A 26710-nucleotide genomic window follows, 5' to 3' on the forward strand; every position below is an offset into this window, starting at 1 on the left:
ATATCTTCAATCCTGCAACAAGATACAACAGAATCATATGTTGTGAGCAAGTAGGTTTTGTATGTGGGAGTATGTGTGTATCTGTCTTTCTACAGGAAATGCAATGAAATAAATATAGTTTGTGCATGTTTGTGTGACTGCATGTTTAACGTGTGCATGTGAACAGGGAATGTTTGTCTCAAAAAATATATCAATTCTGCTCCTCTACTACTGACATGATAAATTTCACTATCACACTCAACACAACCAGTATTTTCACACCTAGCACAATCAACTCTGTCTCATCCAGCACAATCAGTATTATCACACCTAACACACTGCATGAACTAACCTGTTTTGTTCCAATACATCCACTGCTCTGCCACTATCCAGGACATTCCTGTCATAAGTACTACAGCACCAATATGTAGCCATGGCCCTGTGATCTGAAATAAATTTAGGTACTAGATACAATACTGCATGCCAGATACGCAAGTGTCATTTTCGAGGTGTATTGGGTTCCAGTTCTTAAACTTTTGTCTGTCCATAATAAAAAGAATAGCATTGTCTAAATACAAGTCTAAGAATACAGCACAGTTAAAGGAAATATGGACCTAGGGAACGCCAAGATTCCCATTTCATCTCACTGTGCCCTATTCTTCGTTGTTCGAGGGGACTGTGTAAGAAATGTTAAAGTAATATCAACACAGTGTACATCTGAAACATTACACAGTCTGTCCATAACAAAACAGTATCTGTTCATAAAAATGATATCACATACCTGGAAGGACAGGTCCAGTGTGAGGACTTCCATCATTCTTGTGAAATCTGCTTTCCCCATCACACCTAACGCAATGGCCACAATCACACCTACCACAACTATGGTCACAACCAGGGCACGGTGGCAGTGGTGCATGTAGATCTGGTGCCCAATCACTATATGACACATGGCCAGGAGCTGGAGGAGAAACAAATTGTGTTCATTGTCACATCTAACACAATGCTATATGACATAGGGCCAGGAGATGGAGGAGACACAAATTGTGTTTGTCACATCTAACACAATGCTGTATGACACATGGCCAGGAGCAGGAGGACAACATTGTATTCATTGTCACATCTAACACAATGCTATATGACATAGGGCCAGGAGTTGGAGGAGAAACAGACTGTGTTCACTGTCACATCTAACACAATGCTGTGTGACGTAAGGTCAGGGGCTGGAGGAGACACAAATTGTGTTTGTCACATCTAACACAATACTATATGGCAAAGGGCCAGGAGCTGGAGGACAACAAATTGTGTTCACTGTCACATCTAACACAATGCCACATGACCAAGGGCCAGAATCATACAATGACTTTAATCATGCTCGATGTTTAAAGAGTCCTATAAGTGTGTGCGTGTGTGCATGTAAGCACGTGGTATAGTACAAAATATTTATGGATATGTTTTATCACAAAACTTACCATGAGGAAAGCCAAGTAGCCAAATGAGAGGCTTGTTAAAATAATTATAATGAGGTACCAGGGAATCCATACTTTTGTTTTGCTGTATAAAAACCTGAAACAATGTGGTAATGAGTCCATGAAATCTTGATACAATCAATGAACTGCAACAATGACATTAAAAAGAAAGATCACAGCTGAAAGTTATTTATTAGAGAGTCTTTAAGAATTTCATAACAATTTCTCTACTCAAAATGTAAATTATCTTTTTAAAATGGTGAAACGATGTAAGCTTAAAGGAGTACAGATTAATACAAATATAATAATAACAATAAATTCTTTAATTGCTCACAATAAAATTCTACATGCTCCTTTTAAAATCATCAAAATAAAAACATAACTGATATTTAAATAAAGAAGATACAGGAATACAAATTACCAATCAAATGAGTTGCTATCATTCTCTGTAATTAACCAGTAATAAAACCAAAATGTGATGAAGAGGAAAGACAGCAGAAGGACGGCAAACCATGCTATGTCAGCCTGGAAAAGAAACACTTGATAACAAAATACTGTCACAACTAACACAATTCACTGGCATAACTAACACAATTTACAACCCAATGTCACTTAATGTTGCATAACAAGTCAGAGTTCAGCTCTGTACATGCCCTGTAACGCATACAAATAACTACCAAATTCGTACACAATTCAAATAAAATTTACATGCCAAAAGATAAACCAAACTAATTACTAGGTCAGCTAAAAAAAAATGTATGTTCTTCAAATTTCTGGTCATAAGATTGACCCAATAATCCCTCCTTACAGTTTGCAACGGAACAAAGGAAATCATGAAAGAAAACCCCAGCGGTGCTAATTAAAGTTACACTATTTGAAACTATGCAAGGGGTTGCATTTGGTCAGGTTTAGTGGGAATAATTTGAACATATCTGACCTCTTAATATGCATCTTTAAACAGCTATACATGGGATATTTTTGTTTTTTTCTCATTGGCAGAATATTGTGTTTGACCTAGACTCAATAATCACCAATGTAATTGACACTTAAAAATTAAGCTAATACTTGCATATATATTTTTCTTCTTTTAAATATGTTAAATGTTTAAACAACAGCCTAAGAAAGTTTTAGTTCTATAATAGAATACCAATGTTACCTTTTTGCTGTATCTCCTTGATTGTTTGTATCTATGCCATTTACACCCAAACAACCCTGTCAAACATAAAGCAAAGTAATTCTGCTTATATTTCTGTATTGTTGTATGAGTAACCATGACGGAAGTTTCTCTTCATAAAACCCTCTTCCCAAGGGTTTGGATGTCTTAAATAATCTCTCTTTTGTTGAGTATTTTATGTTTTCTCCTTGTAGTCACACAAGTAAGGGTGGTTTCTTCTGTCAACAGCACAAGGATCATCTGTGTTACATTACAATTCTGGTGACTCACAGCTAGTTCCGTTCTTTTGATATCATTTTCACTTAGACCTGCAATGAGAAAAGTTTGACATTGACAACTGTAAAAGTACTCAGAGAATACAAACTTTGCCCAGGCTTTTGAGAATTTCCCAAAGTCATATTGTGTATGTGTACATATCATACAAAGCTAAAAATAGTGGGTTGTTTCCAACATACTTGTATTGACACCAGTCTTTCAATATTCCTTTCAAGACCACAGGAGTAGGCATGTTAATCTGTTAACCTGGTTGCATTCAGCATGAGCCCTGGTGGAGTTACTGCGCAATAGATAGGTCAACAAAATTCAATGTGAACAGTCCCTTGCTTCATACACGCAACCATGTACTGTACATAATATCATATTAATAGACGAATAACACATTATATAGTTGTTAACATTATTAATATAGGTATAATCAAGATCATTGTTGTTGTTGTTGTTGTTATTGACCTCAGATAAGAGTGGGAGGCGGGGGACTCTCTGGAATCTGTATTAGGTATTTGGATTATGACTCACGAATAATCAGCTTACAATAATGGTATTACTCAATTACCCTGAAATCTGTTATGTTCAGCAAAACAATTGCCTTAAACCCCAATGTTGTTTTTTCAACTGATATTAAAATCTTCTGTAACGAAGAGCCTTTGAAAACAGAAGGCACAAAACTATTTACAAATGAAAAGATTGTCGGTTTCGGGTCAACGCTCTTCAGTCTTCTAGAGATTACGAAACGACGGCATCCACTGACACGATTCTAAACAATTGTCTACCACCCTGAGCTTAAATAATTTAGTAATGTGATGAAAACGCATCTCTATGATGAGATGATATCAGCAATGTTATAACTTTATCCTAAAGACGCAATAAAAGTATCTTAAAGAAACTTTTAAATCAAATAAACACCTCACCTTTCTCCCGGAAGTGTACAAAACGCAAATGTAAAGCTAACCCAAGTAAAAGAAAATTAGTTTCGCAGATAATGCCATCCGTCTGCTGTGTGCAGATAAGTCATTTTAGTTCTCAAAATGGCCGCCACCTATCTTTTTAAGACAAGGAAAAGGTACCATCTCAGGGTAAAGATTGAAGCTCATTTACTCTGTTGAAAATGGAACCATGTGCCCCAATTACATGTTTCAATTAAATACATTTGAAACTCTTGTAGGCAATGGAAAAAAGTCAGAGACAACAGCAAGAAGTAGGCTATATGATATCAGTCAGTCTAGATAGTCGACGTCTAAAATCATTATACATGTATTTCAGTCGCTATTTTGGCCTTGGAACCATTACATGTACATACAAGACCCAAGCTACATCGATGTACCGATATAACTAACGCCTAACAATTCAGTAGGCCTAAGGTGAAGAGAACAAGAACAAAATATGGAATAAACAACCCGAGTTTATGCGAGGTACATATAAATCCTTGGTTAAGAATTTTGTGGGACAAAAGGGTTAACCTTAATCGCCCATTAAGTAGTTTGTCACATCGTTCGGGAGGCACGCAAATGTAATACAATTGCAATTTGTAGGAGCGATTAGGGCTGTGTAGGAACGCCGAGGGGTAGTTTAACTAGCTGATAGTAAAGATACGAGCGACACGGGAATAAAATACATTTAGGCCTATAAGATCGAATTAATGTGCGTCCCGCCCTGACCACCTACAGTACCTCGACAGAAAAGATTGGGACGATTACTTCATTCTTTATAAGACGATTTACAATACGAACTAGTAAGGTAAACAGGACATCTTGATCTGACTCCAGAAAAAAAAAAAAAAAAAAAAAAAAACGTCGCATGCGCTGACACATTTACGGTCACCGTTGACAGGTAATAGTTATTTGGGACATTTGTCTTGTCAACCCCCCTATAGTTACTCAGGTGAGTTATCAATCTGAGTGACGATATTCAACCGTGAACGGCGTCATTTATTTCGAGCTCGTTCCATAGTCATATCGTTGCTATGTAACTGAAGCACGAGAGCACAAGTGTTGAACACAACAGAGAGACATTATTCACGTTCAGGCCGTCACGCTGTTTAAGACAAGTTCTTTATTAAACCGTGGTTAACAAAACACCTGCCCAGTAAGAGTCTCGTGACCCAGGATCAATGCCATTAACAGCACTGTGAGACAGGAACAGGGACGCGCCATCATCATCAGCAGCAGCATAAGAGAACTTGGGACCTCATCAAGACCTATTTCAAATGATGCCTAAATTAATGTCTTGATTAATGCCTGTTCTTTCCTAGAAGACCAAACTGAATGGCAAATCTTTCGTCAATATCAAAAACGTACCATATAGGATGAGTTTCATTGTGTTCTGCGTATTGGAAGGACTGTAGAAGGAGGCGATTTAACCTGCTTACAGGTATTTGTTAGCGTTCATCATTTCAATCAAGCGTCAACTGGTGTCGATCTAAAAATCTAGGCGACAACAGGAGCATAATTTTGGCCCTACTGTCTGCCGATTTCCCCTTTGCCAAAACTGACTGTCGCCAGTTTATACAGGAGATATACATACAGTGTATGTCAGAATGCGGAGGAAGGATTCAGCTCAAGCCGTGTAGTGGCGCGAAAAAAAGTGTGAAGATTTTCCAGGTAAGAATTCATTCTAATTGTTTTATAAAACTGTAGTATAAGAATAAAGCAAATAAAAAAAATAGATTCTCTTCCCAGAGACGAGAGGAGTAAGAACGATCTTAGGCCCATTCGACATCGAGCGCTACCAATAAATACCATGTCGGTATACAAAGGTATACATTCACATATAATCTTGTGAATAAAATACAGAAGCGGACATTTATGTGCTCCACACACGGGTATGATGACTCTGTAACCATACGAAATATCTTAATGAATAAATGGAATAACCTGAGCTAGCATATTTGGCTCATTTAATTCGTTGTAGGCCGGCGCAGCCTCATTACTATAGTATTACGTACTGAATACTAACCCCTTCCGCGCTATAACCGCACACATACATAGATTCATCATACAGCCTCTTTACAAATGACCCAGACGTGTGTTACCTGTGCTATACAATTAACTCTGGGTGACTCAGTATGAAATGATAGCGTGTACTCAAAGTTACGGCTGAAGGCACGCCACGGATCCATATCCGGTGCTAAAACAAAACTATCTGGTTTAAACGATGTGCGCTTTAGAAGGCGCTTCTATACTACCATGGGAATAAAAGGTATGTCGTTTTTCATAATTCTGTATAGCTCTAGGAATAGAAGGTCGTCGTATAATTTGTAGCCGTGAAAGAGAAAAAGAAAAGAGTCATAGGGTCGGGCTTGTTTTCCCTGGATATCTTGGAGACGCTGTAGGTTTCGTAGACGACACCTCTGCATCATTTCGTTTCAACACGAAACAATAGAAACACACACAAGAACTTACGAAGAGGTAGATCATTTTATCTTACTGTTTTTGATTAAACTAGAATAAATTTTGGTACAACACACAACCATAACCATAACCATAACCATTTAAAGACATAAATCACAATACGTGTGATGCATGAATCAACAGCGTCTATCACATAGAAATAAGAATAGTAAAATTTAGCAAATATATTCTCAGTGAGACTTTCACTGAAATGCATTTTGCGGAGTCATTAAGATTGCGCTGTAACAACTATAGTAGCCTCCCAAGCGATGTAGGGCTCACAGTAGGCCTACTGGTATACAGTACCGGTATGATAGCGGAGATAACGATAAACTCTACCCTTGGAGCACGAACTGCCACCGCTAGAGGGGGTATTTATATTCCCTATATAACACTGCTCATATATTTACAACAGTAGCCAACAAAGAGTTTATATTACATTAAGAGACATGGGACCCAACGCTGAGACAGGTTTACGGGGATAACAGTTTCATTTTGGCCAAAAATGGATATCCCGGGGGTTAACGACAATTTTGCTATACTTTCCAATATGTAATGAATCCGTTCCGACATTCAAAGTTTATTGACACACAAAGTAATAACAAATGAAAATTTTCTTAGAAAATCGATTATCAGGTCATTTTCTTATTGTTTATACAGCAAAGTAATCATTTGTAAGGACATTAAGTACGATATCTATGATTCTTATTTCCACACATATCGAATTTTTTATATTTTAATATATTTGAACACAGCCATAACTGACAATATGACAATTTTACTCTAACTTTCCCATGTGCAGAAAGAATCTTAGGGAAATAGTGAAAAATAAACTTGTATGCTGTGTCAAGGATCGAGGTATAACACAGAGATTTATTGGTCGACTTGCCGCACGCCCGCTGATCACGTGACAGATTAGCCGCAAGGATTGAGTTGACGAAGCACTTGTTGCGGAAGTGAATAAATTATGGTCTTAGTGGACACACGCTTGTTACTGTAGCTTTATTTGTCTGAGAAAAAAGTTATGGGGGAGTATCAATATCTAGTTATTCAGACGCGAAATCACCTTTCACGTGATGGAGGCCTGTTTGTAAATAATTTCCATTAATTATAGGGCCTACAGTGTTCAAGTTAAGAAACCTGAAAACTGTGTTTTACCAAATGGCAAATTATTTAAAAAAGACATTCAGCATTATTGATCTCTATGCCTCGTTCTACCTAGCAGATTCGTACTTTTACCGGTATATCTTTCCAGATATGAAAACAGACCATATGAACACCCCCCTCTTCTCAACGCATCCACTTTGGGGGCACGTGACACAACATTCCCAGGAACCACTGTCTTAAACCTCGTTGCCATGGTAGCCAAACATTTCGTGCAGGACGCTGGGCAGGCCTCCAGTGATGCTCTACGGATCACGTCAGAGAGCTGCTCGTCCTCTAGGAGACTGCGACTCAGGCGCTGGGCCCCCAATATCGTCCTGTCAGTGTTGGTACTGGTGGCGCTGGCCACGGTGTTGGTACTGGTCGGCGTACTGCTGACAAGACAGAGTGAGCAAGGTAGGTTTTATATCTACACCACTGGTGACAAGACAGAGTGATCAAGCTAGGTTGTATAGCAACACCACTGGTGACAAGACTTAGTAGGTGGTATATCTACACCACTGGTTACAAGACAGAGTGATCAAGGTAGGTTGTATAGCAACACCACTGGTGACAAGACTTAGTAGGTGGTGTATCTACACCACTGGTTACAAGACAGAGTGATCAAGGTAGGTTGTACAGCAACAACACTGGAGACAAGACTTAGTAGGTTGTATAGCCACACCACTGGTGACAAGACAGAGTGAACACGGTAGGTTGTACAGCAACACCACTGGTGACAAGACATAGTAGGTTGTATAGGAACACCACTGGTGACAAGACAGAGTGATCAAGGTAGGTTGTATAGCAACACCCCTGGAGACAAGACTTAGTAGGTTGTATAGCCACACCACTGGTGACAAGACAGAGTGAACACGGTAGGTTGTACAGCAACACCACTGGTGACAAGACATAGTAGGTTGAATATCTACACCACTGGTGACAAGACATAGTAGGTTGCATAGGAACACCACTGGTGACAAGACAGAGTGATCAAGGTAGGTTGTACAACAACACCACTGGTGACAAGACAGGAGGTTGTATAGGAACACCACTGGTGACAAGAGAGAGTGATCAAGGTAGGTTGTATAGCAACACCCCTGGTGACAAGACTTAGTAGGTTGAATATCTACACCACTGGTGACAAGACATAGTAGGTTGCATAGGAACACCACTGGTGACAAGACAGAGTGATCAAGGTAGGTTGTACAACAACACCACTGGTGACAAGACATAGTAGGTTGTATAGGAACACCACTGGTGACAAGACAGAGTGATCAAGGTAGGTTGTATAGCAACACCCCTGGTGACAAGACAGGAGGTTGTATAGGAACACCACTGGTGACAAGACAGAGTGATCAAGGTAGGTTGTACAACAACACCACTGGTGACAAGACATAGTAGGTTGTATATCTACACCACTGGTGACAAGACAGAGTGATCAAGGTAGGTATCTGATGCAGATTATGCAGGGAGATGACAATAGGTGATACACATAAACAATGCATTTGGAAGGAAATAATCCTTGTAGCGTTGAGCTTCATACAGTGTATAAACCGTTTAGCATTTCTTTTTCCTAAAAAGACCAGGGCTTGTACAGTACACGGAAGGCATTATGATAATAAGACCCCATTCCCATAGGAACCATCGGTCTACGTGGATCGGCCCAAATCTACAGGGACTCTCGCTAAGTGCAATCAGCTTAACGGAATGACACGCCTCCTCTTGTTTCCAACATATTCTTATTATCACCAACTTTTCTGAATTCTACTTAACGCCAGGAAAAGGTGTGTTATTCAGTTAATCTGATTGCAATCAGCAAGAGTCCCTACACAGAGTTGGGCCGATCCATGAAGACTGGTGGTGTCTATGGGGATGGGGCCTAAGATAGAGAGTGAATACGAAATTGCAAAGAAGACAGCACTTGGTTTCAGTAGAGTGGATTTGAAAGAGATAAAAAAACATCCCCGTGGTAACTATAGTTTAACCATGTTATCGCTGCCCGTGCACTTGTCTGCCTGTTTATTAATGTTATCATTATCATACAAACCAAAGGAAATTTATGTTTTTATGAATGCGTGTTCAACAAAGCGACGCAAAATGAAGAGAGAGGCGGACTTGAACTTTACATGGCTGTGATTTTGGACATTTTCAAAGACTTGTAGGGGATTTTTTTCACAATGCAAATTTTGAAAAAAACAAAAACACAGACTAAAGGCATAAAAACGACATGATGTAAAAGATTGAAGTCCATCATTTTCTTCATGGACATTTCATATGAATATAAAGGAGCGTTCTCATAAAACCACTGACTAGCTGGATCGATCTAAATACGCGGGGCTTCTCGCTATTTTAAGTGCTTTCAGCGTTAGCGGCCTAAATGTATGGCACGCCTACTGAAGCTGCTAAGGGGTAATTAACGAGAGTCAACTACCCCCTAGTTACTCAATTAAGCTGATTACACTTTAAAAAAAACTTTAGCAAGAAATCCCACAGAGTTAGATAGACCCAGCTAGTAAGATGGGTTTATGGGAACGCAGTCTAACAAACATATAAGTGCGCTTGAGTGACCGAGTACCTTGTAACCTTTGCATATCTTTGGCAGATCCATGAATATCATCGTTAAGTCATGTACACGCTTTGATGTGATTATTAGACCATTAGCTCAAGGTTGATATCCCTTAACTCGAAAAGGCTGGTTTCGGTGAATAAATAATAGTAACGATAACATATTTGCGGTGGGTTTGATATGGTAAATAGACACGGACAACAAAACGATGGTTATAATACACGTATATCTGCAATTTTAAGAATTGTGATTATTGTAAACATGCCGTTTCACCATTTTTTTAATTTTTAAAGTCAGTTTAAGTGTATAAAGTGTTTTTAAAAAAGTAAATGCTTAAATAGATAAGCTTCTGTTGTTACCTCAATAAACATCTGACATTCTATGCTCCAGGTAAAAAAAAACTTGTTTACGACCTACTACTGTACGTGCCTGTAGAGTAGCCTATTAATAAGTTGCTGTGCACTTTAACTTGGAAGTATAAATTGAAGAGTGGAAGGAACCAAACAACATAAACTGTTTGAACGATATTATTCTTTTTGCAGGCTCTGTGGCTCCCAGCAGCTTGTCAAAAGGGGAAAGAACCGGTGACGGATTTCCGTGTGAAATGAAAAATGGATTCTACCCATCATCGAGTGACTGTCAAAAATATTACCACTGTGTCAACGGCACTGCCCACATGTTTAGCTGTGGAGAAAACAGGATGTGGTCTCAAGCCGACAGCGCATGCGTCGCTTACGTCGCCGCCGCCTGCGCTCCATCTACCGTCGGAACGTCCAAGGCGCCAATTATCACGCGCTCGACGTCGTCTCTGAGGTCAAAGTTCACCAAGACATCAGGAGGCTCGTCTGAGTGTGGAACGCCTAATGGATTCTTCGCAAATCCACGAGACTGCACATCTTTTTACACCTGTCTCGAGGGTCGCGTGCAAGCCACGGGGACTTGTTCCAGCGGACGCATGTGGAGCCAGAGGCACCTTCGCTGTGTGGATTTAGACCTAAGGCTATGTTTCACCGATAGTCAGGCCCCAGCTGAGGGAAACACAACCCCTCCACCAGTAAACATGGACAAAAAGGTCACTGGAGACCCTTCGTATATGTGTGAACGGGCTCCTGTCTTGGTCCCCGTGGACAATGACTGTCGCAAATATGTCGTCTGCCTTGAGGTGGGGACGCATGGGCGCCATTTTCAGTGCCCCCAGGGGACCGTGTGGAGACAATCAGAGCGCGCATGCGCTTCAGAGACGACAGAGAGCGCTATTTTCTGTGAAAGACATTCCAACATAACGCAGCCTGTGTCTTCTGAAAGTACGGCCACGTCAATTCCGTCATCAGATTCACATAAGCAGAAGACCAAGTTGGTAACGACTGTGGCGCCCCCTGTCTCACCCTCTCGTGTATTACGATTGCCTAGCAAAGCGAGAGCAAGCACAACGGACCAATCAACTGTCACATTACATTCCAGGATTCAGACTAAGCCAAAAATGAAAAAGGGAGAGAGAACAATGACTAATGAAAATGCACTGAATAAAACAGCAAACGTTACTAACAGTCCAGAGACACTCTGTAAGGAAAACGGATTCTGGGCGCATCCGACCGATTGCAGGAAATTTCTCATGTGTATTCATGACGCGGTATGGGGCACGGTCCTCACCTGCCCAAACCACACGATGTGGAGCCAGGATTCTCGCGCATGCGTGGAATACAACATCGACGGTTGCCATCGCAACCTCGCTGCATTAAGAACAACGCCATCTACCGTCCAGTTCACCAACCCACCATTTGTATGCCCCAGCACGGGTAAATTTCCCGCTCTTGATTCTTGCCGGAAGTATGTGATATGTTACGGGGCTGGATTACAAGGCTATTATGTGAATTGCCCTTCAGGGTTAGTTTGGAACGACGAGAAAGACATGTGCTATCCATATGACCCAAGCTTTTGTGGATAACACTTACAGTACTATGGCATTTGCTTATGTATCGTGCATAAGTCCACTGTACTAAAGCAGCAAGAGATTGGCTGTCAAATACGAAACAACGTGTGCGATTTGCATAAATTTGCCAAAAAAATTAAAAAAACTGTCGCAGCATTAGTAAAAGAGATGTGGAATTCTTCCCCGATGCGGAACTCAATCAGACATGGCGATTAATATGCCACCAGCATACATTTAAATGAGGACGTATGGTGCCAATGTCAAAAGTTAGCCAACACACGTAAAGGCAGAAACATGGGGAGGGTGGTTGGGGTGAAATCCCATGTCAAAGGGAACATGGCGAATTCGGCACCCATCGCAAACTAGGAGAAAAGACTTACATTTACCTACGGTTATAAGGCCCACAAACGTGCTACAGAATAGCATAAATTGTCCCATACTTTGTTTTAAATCTGAACTCTTTGGTGTCAATAGTGTGTGTCAAGAAAATATCCCCTAGTCACAGGTATATAGACATAAGACATATACACGACACTCATTCCTCAATCACAAGCCCACAATAACTACTTTCATTTTGCATTGCTTTATTCACGGAACCATATTTCCCACAAGCATTAGCTGCAACCATCTTAAAATCACGCTAGAAGACATCGTTTGTCGCGCTATTTCGATGACGTTAAAGAGGTAGCTATAGCTATAGATAGAAGCATATAGTTATTGTATTGTTCTCCCTAAATTTGGTGTCTGTTAAACGTTGGCGTCGCCAGGAAGTGAGGGTCACATACAGACAGAGATTTTGTCTGGGGTTGGTCTCTCCGCATTTTATCTGACAATGCCCGCTAGAAGTCACGTGTAGAATGGACCTTGGGGCTTTACGGTACGTTGAACCAGAATTAGACATTGAATTGGTGACTTAAAGATCGTTCACAAATTATCCCTGTTCAAAGAAATTTATCTAAACATCTTTAAAGTCATGCGCGAATCCCCCCCCCCCCCCCCCCCCCCCCCCCCCGGAATGTATTATCACATTCATAGCCGTTGTAACATATATTAGTATGTGGTTTCCAAAAGTCCCTCTAGATGTAAAGAATATTTTCTCATAGTCCAGTTCCGTTCGATATGCCGTTGTCCAGTGGATCGTCATCAGCAGTACTTAGTTTAATTACAGGGAGGTCTGAAAGTAGAATGAGGTAATAGAAAAGTGAAAAAAAGAAAGAAAAGAATTTTTTTCAGATACTTAGGAGGGACGTGTTATCATGTGCCTCTAATATTTTGAGTATTCCTACTGTCTTCTGTATAGAAATGACCCATGATTACAATTACCGGCAACTTGTGTAAATTTTTTTTTATATTAATTTCTCCCTAGTTTTTTTAAAAAAATTATGCTTATTACTGTATACTTTTTTATCATCTTTAACGGTAAGTGTGAGGCCCTCGCAAAATTGAAATACTTGTATAGTTACTTTGTGACTGTTTGTGGTTACATCGGGAAAATAAGACCCAGTGGACAGGAATGGCAGCCTTAGGAATGGAAGTCAGGGGTCTTGTACGATTAATACAGGTTAGGATTAGGCGGAATATTGGGGTTTATATACGGGACAAATGACACCTGTATAAAGTAATGGAGAACGAACTACGGTTGTTAGCGGACTACCATTCCTGTCACACCGGTTTTTAAACACTGCGCACCTGTCATTATCCGGATGATTTTTAACCAACCAGCTGTCCGCTATCATTTGACTTCTCATATCCGGCGGAGAAATGTATCTGACGTCGGTGCCATCAGCCAATTTGTAGTCATCACTCGGATCTCCATTGAAATTGCCCGCGAGACCCTCTAACTTGCCGCGATAGGCAGCCGGAACCTCTAGGTTTAGATAGTGTCTCCCACTACCGTCGAATCTTCGCACTGTGGACGTGACGTTGACCAGAAACGCCGTCTCGAGGCGCAGCACTGGTTCGCTGATGGCGCGTTGTGGGACAGGTTGCAACACGCTTCCTAGGACGCCTCTCCTGATTTTGAATGACTCAGTGACAAATGGAAGCGTTTCCATGTCGAGGGGGATTCCATCAACCTGTTCAGATATACATTTTATAAAATGTTCAATAAAAGCTGAGAACAGCGTACACTGCATAATTAACATAGCACAGTTTTGATTTTCTAAACTAAGTATTCCTTGCAGAAGTTGCGGTTATTTGCCAAAATAAATTTGACACCAACTGTATGATAATTAAATTGCTGTGAAGAGAAAAATACTTATTATACAGCGTAATGATTCGCAATTCACCATCTGTACTACTTTAAAACATCGCAATGCTTTTCTATATCTTCCTCAGCTGCGTTTATGGACTGTTTAGATATGACTGAGGCCTCAAACAGTACCATATAGGCTACTTTGTTATTTATCTGTCAACTTACCAAGACTTCTCCGCGGACAGTCATCCTGACGCGCCTGTCCCCTATAGTCATTTCCACATCGTCCAGAAGGCTGGAGCCGTCGTTGTTTGCGGCGTTACGCACAGTGACGGTGAAAGGTGTTAGCCCGTTCTACGCATAACATAATGGAAATGAGGATGATTGATGTTTAATATAAAAATATAACATGGGTATATTAGTGGAATTCGGGGCAGGTAACTTGCAGGCATTTACTTTCATCTCGGAAGGGAAACCAGGGGTATTTTCACCATACCCTTCCAAATGACCCAACCATACACTTGAAAATAGTCTGGATTCGCCAGTTCTTATTACACACCCTTCCAGTTGGTTCCTACAAGTGTATACTGGTATGTAATGTATTTTATGTTGTACTCGTATTAATCGAATAAAAATACATTCTCATATCATTAATATCACAAACACCTTTGTTCTATCATGTTTTATGTTTTACATCACATTCTTGCAATATATAGTTTCATTAATAGGTCAAACCATCTCTTTGGTCAAACCTTTAGGATTGAGGTGAACTACTTACTAGTTTTCTGACGTCAGTCTTTATCAGTACGTAACGGCAGGAACCTTGATACGTCATTTTTGCCTTATCAAACGTCACAATATGTGGGTCGCCATCTTGCGTGGAGGTACCGCGTATTGTTCCATTTCCAACCGAAACTGAAGTTTAATATGTAAATACTTAGTTAAAAGGCTGTCAACATGACGGTGGTCAAAATGACCATGTCTACTGCGTAGATCTATTGTGCAAAGCCTAATCAACGACAGAACGACACCCATATAGTGAAAGTCTGTCCTACGCGGAATAATATTTTCTGGTATAATAAAACTAAACCGCAATCTCTACGTAGTAAGGTATAGGATATATACGAAACACTATACACATTTTGGCTTCAAAACAACCGATAAAAAATTTACTATAATTATGAAATGTCAAGAAGAAGTAACCATTGTTGCACTAGCTCAGTTTCTCTCCTCCGCTTTTGCTAGGAGAGATCTAGAAGACAGTGCTGCACTCATCCGCAGTTGAATAGTAGTAATAGAAACTATAAACTTCTTTTTTAATAGGTTAATTGTCTTACTCATAGTGAGTGTTTAATAGCATATTCACAAAAATTATATTCATATTGTCATTTTCATCCACCCAGGTGGATGCATATGTTACAGTGAAATAAACTTCTATGTTCAGGCTGATAAACTGATGGACATAGCCACTGCTGAAAGACAACGAGATCGAACTTTACAATGCTTCCGTTTAGTGCGCATGCTGCGAACACTGTCGGCAACTAATATACTCAAATATATCCAAATACGATGTCAAAAAATCCTGTAAAACAAAAGCTTTCATTGCTCCAGCAACGCATGTTCCTTTTATTAGCTGACATATTTGTTGTTTCTGACAAGTGTGTGGTTTGTTGGTACCGGTGTGATAGGAACGGTAGTCCTACTAGTCCGCTAGGAACCGTACCCCGTTTCCCCAAGCTATGTACGGGTAACATTTGTCCAAGATATGCCCCCCCCCCTACTAACCCCAATACTCCGACTAACTCTAACCTATACTTAACAAACGGGACCCCGGACTTCCAATTCTGGATCGAGCTACCAATCCTGTCACACAGGTACGTACATTCATCGCAGTTGACTCCAGTGAAGCCATCGGGACAGAGACAGCTGTACGCATTGACCAAGTCAACACAATAACCTGTCGAACACGGTGAGCTGCTGCAGTCGTCAATATCTGAAAGAACATAATTCAGATAAAAGGTTAGATGACTGGCAAGACAGTACAAGTGTGGAAAAATGCGTAACAAAGCACTGCGTCACGTAAACGTACTCATTGTGCCGGTGTTGTTGTTAAATAACGTTTCGTCGTGCAATAATTGTGAGGCACTGTGACGTGTAGTGACTTTTCAAACACTATGTACGTAACCGTTAGCTAATACAAAAAAAAAAAAAAAAAAAACGTAAAACGTGCGCTGTGATTTACATTAAGAGGAAAGTAATTTACAAGATAAAGCTCCTGGATATAATATAATATAACATGCTAGTATTGGCCAGAACTCGTCACTTACTAACATCACATAGAGCACCGGTATAGCCTGGCATACAAACGCATTCGTATCCACCATCAACATGAATACATGTTCCGCCATTTTCACACCTGTTGTCGGCACACATATCTACAACTTATAAGTAGAAACAAGAAGCAGAAATGAAATTCTATTCAGGAGTTTAAATGATTAAAGATCTTGAAGGTAAACCCTGTATAATTAGCTGGGGGACTGCTCAATTATAACTAGTTACAAAGCTACTAGTTTTACCTAATCTAGAAATCATAAATGATTTAACTAGGTTTAAATAAATTCTGCGTGCAGTAGGCAAATCAATTTTTCATGTGTAATTTACATGCTAAATACATCTACAGTTTTATTCAATTTTTTTAAGTTGATCATAAATTACTAAACATTGACAACAGTAGGCCTACATTTTCTACCTAATTCACAATTGGTTCCACTGAACCCGGGAGGGCATGCGCAACGATAATCATCATCTCCAATGTTAGTACAAACTCCTCCATTTTGGCAGGGCCCTTGTGCGCAGGGGCCTAAAATCAAAAGAATTAGTAAAAATTAAACGTATAATGTAGTTGTCGATATGAAAATTACATTCCAGAAATTGGAAATTCTTATAACAAACTTCAACGATCAAATATTAAAGATGGCCTCAAAAGGCCTAAACGATATATAGGATACACAATTGGTTAACGATATTTTAAGAAAAAGGTGAAACATTATGAAAATCTGTGCTACCATGGATGTTATATATATAAAACCACTCTTTCATGTATAACCTCCATGGTAGCACAAGATTTTAGAAGAAAAAATGGAGGGTTTTAGCTCGGACCCTTTCTCAAAGGCGTTACACACACAAACACCATTTAGCACTACGCGCCATGGCCTAAGAGCTGCAAACGTAACAGCACTGAATATTACATTGTTGTCGTTTACATTTTCTGCAGGAAGGGGGATAAAAAGCACCTTTGGACATCTTTACCGCAGTCTGAGAGGTTATATATTTCCGCCTCCGTTTCTTCTTCTGTTTGTCACCAGCCTGACTTGAAATTTAAAGGTGGTTTTGATGGAGTTTTCAGGATAGGTCAGAAATGGGCTAACTTAAAAGTGGTCACATTTTGGTGATGATCCGTAATCCGGATCACCTTGTGAATCCAATAAAAAACATTATTCACTGCGAGATAGGACAAATGACCTTGACCGTGTGCAGTGGATGTCCGCTCAACTGCTACAATCTATTATTGCGTTCCGTCTATTAAATAATCTGCAATTTATCAACCGAGTGATTCCATAGTCTTTTCTTATTATCCAGTTCCACTCTTCATGCATGTACTCACCCACGGCAGCAGTATAGGGTCTTTGATCAGGGACGTATCTGTAATATCAAATATAAGTTGTATAAGCACATAGGTTGTGGTTAGGCCTACTATAATAATATAAGCTGTTTGTGTGGCCATGCATCAACGGAAAAAAATGGTTTGAGAAAAGTAATGCGTTTTTTAAGATAAAACTCCCTTTAATTCACTTGTGGATCTCATAGACTGGGTTCCCATCCCTAGATCGATCTAACAGTATCATGCAGTCCATCTCCACGGGGTTTCTCGATAAATTGCTTTCAGCTTAAGTGGCTTAGATGTCTGGCACGCCTACTAAACGATAGTTAATTACCCCCTATCAGCTTCAGTAGGCATGACAGACATTTAAGCCGCTTACGTTAATTGCAATTCATCGAGAATCCCCTTGGAGATAGTTCCACCCAAAGTTAGTCCATAGGGTCTTGAAATGGTGTCATAGTGTGTAGTGATACCCGTATGTAATAAAAATAATTCATTCAGTAAATATGTATGTAAATTTAACATTGGAAGTCTAGAATTGACACACTCATCCTTTATCATTTCATCTACATCTGATAAGAAATATCTAGGGTATAGAGTGACTTTATATTATGTTACTGCAATATAAAAACTACTGGGAGAAACTGGAGTTCATTAGTTCCTTCACATGGTTGTGCTTTAATTTTAAAATTCACAATCAATGTCAAAACATCATTAAGAACATGATAGAAAAAATCTTGGGACTGAAACAGATTATTTTAAATTGTTCTTACGCTGGAGAGTAACGGCAGACGACAAAATACCATGTTCCACCATATGGATATTCGCATCGAGACATTCCACATCCGATTTGGCTCGTGGTTTCCCAGACCATCTGAATACATTAACCAGTTAACATCTCATTACATTTACTTAGAGCTAATTAGGTACACTACATGCGTTTGAAAATGAAACTGAGTCACGTTTTCCATGTCTACATATCCTGCAAACGTAAAGTTACTGATCTTTTCCAATTCAGACTTTTAATGGTCAGGGTCATATAATTCGTAAATAAAAATTTGAAAATTATAAGACCCCTAAAATAAACATACCTTACGTCGATAGTTAAGTCAAAGTGTACAGGAAGACATGATGTTCTAAATGACTGGCCAAATAAAAAATGAATAAAACACCGAATCCAAGAATAGTGAAGTGTCGAGCAATGACTCTTGAGTATGCAAAAATTGCTCCCCCCCCCCCCCCCCCCCAACGAGGTAAATTCATTTTGGTAGGGAAATCCGGCATAAAGTGTTTTTAGCAGAACAAACCAATTACACTTTTAACTATTCATCCAATCCTTTCCGCCACCAAGTGTAAATTTGTTGTCAAAAACTTTCAAGTTATCACTTCTTGTTATTGCAAAAGGCAAAGGCCTGCACTATGCAATTGTAAATGTTAGGTTTGGTTTCTGAAGAATAGACCTTTTAACCCCTTATTAGTTGACTAGGCTTCCATGAATAAAGGCTCAGAACCAGGATTAAATTTTGATTCAGGGTGGATCTTGTCTCATTAAAACAACGGTTCATTTGAACCCCCAAAACCCCATAAGTAAACAGTTATAATCTCGGTACATAAAGATTGACATTCACTCCGAATTTTTCGTTTTCTGTAAAGACATTTTTCCCGCCTTCTAAAAATACATACTGTCCTTTTTATTCAAAGAGACAAATAATAAAACTAAGTGCAAACAAAGAAAATATACAGATAATACATGTATCTTTACTTTTCATAAAGGGACATTTCCCAGCGGGCACGCCAAGTCTTGTTGACGTCGAACCAATCATCAAAGTCGCAACAATACAATGCCCTCAACATGACGTCAAAATTTATGAAGTAACTTACGTCAACACGTCATATGTGCCCGTTGCTTTCCTACCTGTATGTATTGTTTACATGTACGTCCCGAAAGTGCCGAGCAGGTGTTATCTGTATAATTATACCACTGGGATTCCTCGTGCCATGCTGCTGTGACTTCAGTCATGGAGGGCTGGTCAGTTACGTTCACGTACAGGTTCTCTCCATAGCCCAGGCCAGACACACTGTACGAACCAGAGCAATTGGAAGCCCAATTCCGTGCTGCTGCAGCAAGAGTTGTATTCCAAATCTTTGAAATGACATACAAAGTTGGTATTACTAATTTATTTTTTGTTGTTTTACCACGGAGTTTTTTTGAAGGTGCATGTAATAATCCTGATGTTATTTGTATATGTATACAACTTACATTATTAAAGAGGTAACTATCAACCTTGTAAAATATATGGCACTGAGGTATCTTTTAGTAGGGCATATCATATTTATTTTATTCATTTTTTAAAAATGTATATACCCTAAAAATTGTCCTCGGCTAATGCTGTGTGTATGTGCCTCACAATGTGCCCACCGCCTTGATCCGTACGTTCGTGCTATAATGCAAGTGCCACCCAAGCCTTTTGTATCTACATTGGTAACACTGTAATACTTCAACTCAGTTTTACTGACCCAACTTGGGCCAAGCCTTGTTGAAAAAGGAAAGGGACCAATTTATTCCCGAGTTTCAGATCTGACGCGGACCAAGGTATTCGTTTTTCAAATTGCTGCCGTGTGCCAGAAGTGTTGAGTCGGTGGAATAGAAGTGGAAGGGTCTTTACATACGTCAGTCACCTACGCTTTCTACGGAACTACAAAGCCCGGATGACCATGTAGGGTAGACCGGGGCTAAACGCCCCCCTTAAGCAAGAAACATCACAATTTTCCCTGCTGAAGGTATAGACCGTTCAAAGTGGGTGTTAACTATTAAGGGCTGTCTAGACTACAAACTGATACTAACACTTTTGGAAACAAACAAAAGAAAAACCTTTTAGGTAAAAAATAGGTAAATTATAAAATCGGCCTTTTTGCCCCATGGCTGGGGCATTACGCCTCGCACCACGGGGCTAAACGCCCACCGTGGGCGTCTTGCCCCAAACTATAGGCGTTATGCCCCGCCTTTGTACAAAGCAAAATAAAATCAAATTATATTTCTACGAGACAACTTAGTAAGCCTTTAAAAGCAACATATAATATTTTGGGGTACTGAGATAATAAAAATACCCATCAAATTTATTCAGAATGAGCTGTAATTCTACTCTTTACGACAGGGCACTGTGATCCTTCCAAAATTAAGTTCCTAGTACAGCCACTTGCTTTGGCTTTTCCCCATATAAGTGTTATAACTGATGATATACAATAAAAAAAACATGCATGAAAGAACACTTCCGCATCTTTTTAGAATTATTTTTTATTTCAAAACGAAAGGGGGCAAAACGCCTAGTGATCGGGGCAAAACGCCCACTATAGGCGTTTTGCCCCATATCAGCATGGGCGTTTTGCCCCAAAGTGAGATTTTGTATATTTTTTCAAAATTCGGCGGGAAAAGTTTTATACAATCTGACTTCATCGAAACTTGTATGGAGGTCTGATACCATCCTATCTGTCACCAATAAAGTTTTTTGAATTCGTGCATTTGGTAGGTGGTGTCACTGATGTTAAGGAAAAGGCTAAATAACAGTAAACAAGGCAAAAATGAACAAATTATCATAAAATGCTTATTTTTTAGTTTGTGGTCATCTCCGTCATGGAGGATAAGTCTGCTGGAAATCGGAAGTGAAAAAAAAACATCACGAGACGCGTATTTATACGTGATACCTGAAAAAAAAGCGGGTGGGCGTTTGACCCCGACTGGGCGTTTAGCCCCGGTCTACCCTATATGATAGCTTATGTTTAGTGCATAAAATCCGAATAAAATTTGTCACTAATGGTCAGGGTCCTACAATTCACAAATAAAAGTTTGAAAATGAAAACTAAGCCGAAATAAACCTGAAGCTCAGAGTGCTAGATACAATATGACAATAAAAACAATACCAATATGGCAATAAATTGGTTCCAAAGATTTCAATAAAATCGAAACTAAAATGGCCATAAAATTGATACAAAATGACAAAAGTGGCGATAAAATCGACACAAAATGGAAAATAAAATTGACACAAAGTTGCAATAATGGCACTAAAATTGACACAAAGTAGCAATCTGTAACAGTACCATCGACTTCAAGCCGTTGGCAGGTGGATCGACGTTATTCCTATATCTATTGTGCTCATCAAGCAATACCGTCGAGTCCACTGGTACCATGACGGACCTGGTGGTGATATCTGGGTAGAGGAAAAGGAGTAATGAATATACATCATCAATATCTGAATGAAAAGGATATAGCGCTGATGGTTCAAATAAATACTTATTCAAGGGTATTTAACCACATGTCCTGATTTAAAATTAAAATGCGTTATTTTATATTTTCAGTTGGTGTACGGTCATCAAGTTATGTACTGAAGAGCACAGAAATAATACCACTGACAAACATTTTCTAAGCTTGGACATGAACATGCGTTAAGTAAAGTGTCTATTTTCAGCATCCTTTAACAACTTTCAACACAATATATTCTTGATATATGTGGCTATATAAAAGCCCTATAAAACGATATTTTAAACGTGTTGATAGACTTTAAATTTTTTTCCTTTTTTCCCTGAATCACAACTTAACCTTACGAAAAGGTTTCTGGCACTAATCTGGTAATTTTGAAAAAACAAAACAAAAAAAAAGAAACGTTCCAGTCCTTAAAACAGTAGCTTACCGGCTGTCGCCTTCCACATACATAGACCAATGATCATCAACCGCAGGATCGGAATTTCCTTCATCTTTCAAATAGAATTTTGTCTGCTGAAACGCAATTAATTTATAACAAGCAATGAAAAGTTTGACGGACACCTAGTGACAGCACCTCCTGTCAACACCTGTCACCCTGCGTCTGTCAGCCTGCGTCTGTCAGCCTGTGGTTGCAAAAGTATTCCTAGGTATTAATACTATAGAACGTTATGCATGTCCAAATTCAACAACAAGCAACGATGAAGGGTTTGAAAAACCATCCATAAATATCAATTTATCATTTTTTTGTTTATCGATTTCTCTATTTGCTCATCACTTGATTCATTTCACTTTTCATTCTTCATGCTAATTGCAACAGACGAATATCTTTTCATCATTCGTTTAAAGGAGTAATAACTCTGCGTTTCGGCCATAAATGAATTTTCCTGGAGTAAAAAACAATTTCCCCATACTTACCAATGGTTAATGAATCCATTTTTACATTCAAAGTTAGTCCCTGGTTTTTTTCTAAAAAATTTGGTTTTTTGCTAAAATCTCTTAAGAGATTTTAACAGAGTATAGCCATCAATGGAGGTCACGTGGTCTAAAGACAAGCTCAGATATCAGAATAATAGCTATATTTGCCGTTTTAAAACAGAATATATTATATTTCTATGAGTTATTCACAATGTTTTTATTGTGAAATATAGATCTCGTACGAAGAGTTATTATCCCTTTAATTTTAGAACTTTTGGCATAATGTCCCACATTTTTTATTAAAAACTGGATATGGTTTAAGTTTACTATTTGTCTTTTTCCTTTTCATTATAATAATAATAATAATAATGACAGTGGTAGTAGATGAAGAATTTCCCATATATATATATATATATATCAGGCCCGTAGCCAGCAATTTCAAAGGGGGGGTTCTTTTTCTGAAAAAGTGGACCTTTTACCATATAATTCCCATGTACCTAGGTCAAATTTTACCCAGAGTGGACCTTTTTCCAGCAAAAAGGGGGGGGGTTCTTTCGAACCCCCCGAACCCCCCCGGCTACAGGCCTGTGTATATATATATATATATATATATATATATATATATATATATATATATATATATATATATATATATATCAGAACTCTAGAGAGAGGAGACTTGGTTATGAAATAATGATCAATTACCCGACACATTCTCATTTAAGGATAAATAAACTATCAAACAAACGAAGCCTTTCGTTAAAAAGGTGAAAATGAGCATTTTATATCTTATGTCCCCTTTTTTATTCTTGAGAAAGACCCTGTCCAATGATATTATGCTGGAACACATATTTTTGCTTCTTAAAAGCCACTAAACTGTTTCTTGTATTTGCTTCTACCCTAGCAATCCACTGATAAATTAAGCTAAAATTTCATCTCTAAAGACAATTAACATTTTTAAAAGAGAATTTTTAAAAACCTGGGTAAGAAACCCTTTACAGCTTAATCTATTAATTTTTTACCAAATCAATACGATGATTATGATGAATCTTCCAGCAATTTATTTAGACGTATGAAAAGGGTTCGTGTTTGATCTGGTGGTTCAGGTATCGACTGAAATATTGTAACATTTTCGTGATAAGGAATCCATTTCAATCATAAACATATTGGTTTCTTTTGTGTACAAGGATACGCTTGTAAATGTGTCTTTGTGTGTGTGTGTGTGTGTGTGTGTGTGTGTGAGAGAGAGAGAGAGAGAGAGAGAGAGAGAGAGAGAGAGAAATCAGTAAAAACAGATAAATAGGTAAAAAAAAAGGACAAACAGTTCAGAAAATTTCACTTACAAGATTTTGTAGCAGTCCGCTTCGTTCGATTTCTCGCAGTAGAATTATAAGAACACCGAAGTCTGCACCCAGTAGTTTAACCAAGTACTGAAGAACAGGTTGACAGGATGCTGGTATCAGTTCATATCTTATTCAATCTTGCATCAAACATATGATTACAAGACCAGTACCCCGCCCTGAATATAAGATACTTTACCATTAAGAATTAGAATCTTCGAGTCATTAAGCAAGCAAGGAACAAAAAAAGAAAAACAATCAGAAGAAAAATTATTAATGGCATATTACATATTCCATGTAATAAAGGAGTTGTCATAATCATCGTGTAGATATTTCAAGTAAACCAAATTGCGTCCAACTGGCATATACAAAGTCCCTGAAAAAGGGGCATGAGCCAAAAGCTCGGAGGTCTTCAATCAAATGTTATTGGTATAGATACCAACTAGGCATGTACGGAGGTCTGTATATATAGGGTGAATACACGTTTTCCTTTATTAGCTCGGAACCAAACTGGTCTCCGAACTGAATTCGGTCCTTTGGCTCAGTTGATTATAGGATTTCCATGAGAGCTCTGTAACACTGTTCCTGATAGGGGAAGATGTGCGCATGTGACCATGTAACGTTGGCAATAAAGTTCTTAGCCAGGGAACAGTTTTTTTATGTATTATTTATTTATTTATTTATTTATTTGTGCAACTGGGGTTAGACTAATAAACAAGTAGGAACCCTACGTAATGGCCATCTGGTCCTTGAGACAAGTGGTGACAGAAGTGATAGGCCTTGTCTAGTCGATTTCCGGAACCAGGAACCAGGAGAACACGCACCTCATTGGTTTGTGGGACAAGGAACAGAATACATTAAAAAATAATAAAAGTCTAATTTGAAAATATATGAGTTTCTCTTTGTTGCTCTTATTTGGCTGACTTGATCAGAAGAAAAGGACTTGTTGTTTTCCGTCAGGCTCAGCGTTGGTTCAGGTATGTACGTATGTGATATGAAGAGATCTGTCTGAAGTTCTTACACATGCGGGTTATCATTATTACCTGTTATTGCCTGCCTTTGCCATACCTTCAAAACGATTGCCAGTCTTGTCATGTCTCTCTCAATTAATTACCATATGGCACAAAATGAAATATACAGTATAATGACAGTGATGAGCAGTTGCCACTGTTAATCATTTAACAGCACATGGAGCGGACTGCTACACTCGGTCTACCTGTGCGTAAACGCTTGTCGTCAATTAAAGATTCAGAAGCAGGTAGACAAGCGTAAAGCACTTCAGCTGGTAGTTCCTGCCCTGTCACTGTATGCAAAGAAATACAATAGAATGCTGACGGTAAAGGGGAGTTTTCAATGACTTAAGAGTAAAAATGCCTGACACCCCTCCTTTATATGTACCAGGACCGTACATTGAACACGTTTCAACAGCAGGTAATTGTGTCATGGATTAACCAGAGACACATCTGTGAACATCTAATAAAATTAAAAACAGTCTGAGACCCTTTACCAATCTGGTACACCCCCCCCCCCTCGAATTATTATCTATCTCTGATCTCTCCTGATTTACTCATTGTGGCATCATGAATATAAGTAGATAGCGTTTTCAGTCCAAGAAATAGACCCATGACTACCAGTCTTTTCTGTTGTGACGCCTGGCCCTGTTGAAAGTATTACCCTGGGCCTTGCGATCATTTGGAGTAATTATTCTGGTCCAGTTTAGAAAACAATGTAACAAAAGAAAAGGCTGCAATATTTACAGTCGAATGAGAATAATGTTTGGATTTAATTTAATGTATTTTCAAAAAAAAGGGGGGGAGGAGAGGGGGAAACATGCCATTAACACTTGGAAATTAAAAAAAAAATAATATGCCGCACTGTTACTCGCTCTTTGCGGGCAGCATTTCAACATCATGTGTTCTTCGGTCCATGCGCTGCCACTCATGTATTCATACGCACCCCCACACAACGCACCTTTATATTAACACGGTATATAAGGCAATCTTCTTACATGAAGTGCTTGGCACCGAATTCTGAATCACACTCGGATATCGTTTTTATTGTTGCATGTCAACTGTAAAACTCTATCTCGACTGTCATATAATTGTTTGAACTACATCACTATCCCATTACGATATACTTGTATGCGTTTGACCACAGATATTTAGAATGGAATTTTTTCCAGTGTGACACATGACAGATTGTGTTTGTTGCGATTTATGTTAGAATTGTGCTTATGTTGACGCACTAGTGCCGTAAATATCTAATGGCTAATTGACATATATTAAAAAAATGGACATATATTTAACCCCCCCCCCCCCCCCCCCCACTTCCTGAACTGCTAATGATTTACGTGGTTGGGAAAGAATGTTGGAGGTATCTACGGCTATCCCTCATCTCCCCCCCCCCCCCCCCCCCC

At 39.1% G+C, this 26710-nt stretch overlaps 3 protein-coding genes across 9 annotated transcripts in view; 1 reads left to right on the forward strand and 2 right to left on the reverse strand.

The window, feature by feature from the left end:
• Positions 1–3946, reverse strand: part of LOC106160388 (glycerophosphodiester phosphodiesterase 2) — a 13222-nt gene extending 9276 nt beyond the window's left edge. For 2 of the 4 annotated variants that reach the window (XR_015331320.1, XM_013536999.2), the window contains exons 1-7: positions 3807–3946; positions 2602–2927; positions 1867–1970; positions 1449–1542; positions 761–937; positions 332–425; positions 1–12 (exon numbers count right to left, since the gene is read on the reverse strand). The exon at positions 1–12 is cut by the window's left edge and continues 134 nt beyond it. Coding sequence is in view for 3 of the 4 variants with exons in the window: in XM_013536999.2 (XP_013392453.2) it covers positions 1–12; positions 332–425; positions 761–937; positions 1449–1542; positions 1867–1970; positions 2602–2718 (598 nt within the window). In the remaining variant the exon portion in view is untranslated. Of the gene's footprint in view, positions 13–331; positions 426–760; positions 938–1448; positions 1543–1866; positions 1971–2601; positions 2928–3074; positions 3177–3806 lie in introns of those variants that run through there. The other 2 variants (XM_013536975.3, XM_086996951.1) reach the window with 2 other exon arrangements.
• A 776-nt stretch (positions 3947–4722) lies between these two features.
• LOC106160413 (uncharacterized) lies at positions 4723–14063 on the forward strand. 2 transcript variants are annotated; one of them, XM_086996955.1, is made up of 3 exons: positions 4723–5495; positions 7540–7844; positions 10539–14063. In XM_086996955.1, the coding sequence occupies exons 2-3, from the start codon at positions 7643–7645 to the stop codon at positions 11939–11941; spliced, it is 1605 nt and encodes a 534-aa protein (XP_086853081.1). In that variant the 5' UTR covers positions 4723–5495; positions 7540–7642; the 3' UTR covers positions 11942–14063. The 2 variants fall into 2 exon arrangements, with proteins under 2 accessions (XP_086853081.1, XP_086853082.1); XM_086996956.1 differs by lacking the exon at positions 4723–5495 and adding an exon at positions 5918–6093.
• Positions 12494–24434, reverse strand: LOC106160275 (uncharacterized). Of its 3 annotated transcripts, XM_086996954.1 has the most exons (13): positions 24298–24433; positions 22467–22552; positions 21877–21986; positions 19697–19924; positions 18555–18655; positions 17785–17822; positions 16870–16980; positions 16448–16561; positions 16003–16113; positions 14899–15035; positions 14346–14474; positions 13616–14001; positions 12494–13100 (listed from the first exon to the last, which is right to left on the reverse strand). In XM_086996954.1, exons 2-13 carry the CDS (start codon positions 22528–22530, stop codon positions 13085–13087), a joined length of 1545 nt encoding a protein of 514 aa, XP_086853080.1. In that variant the 5' UTR covers positions 22531–22552; positions 24298–24433; the 3' UTR covers positions 12494–13084. The 3 variants fall into 3 exon arrangements, with proteins under 3 accessions (XP_086853080.1, XP_086853078.1, XP_086853079.1); XM_086996952.1 differs by lacking the exon at positions 12494–13100 and having other exon boundaries at positions 13303–14001; positions 24298–24434; XM_086996953.1 differs by lacking the exon at positions 12494–13100 and having other exon boundaries at positions 13303–14001; positions 22467–22549; positions 24298–24416.
• Positions 24435–26710: the final 2276 nt, after the last annotated feature.

The sequence above is a fragment of the Lingula anatina genome, chromosome 10 (assembly GCF_051362555.1).
Source record: "Lingula anatina isolate TDL-2025a chromosome 10, LinAna3.0, whole genome shotgun sequence".
Lineage (NCBI taxonomy): Eukaryota > Metazoa > Brachiopoda > Lingulata > Lingulida > Lingulidae > Lingula > Lingula anatina.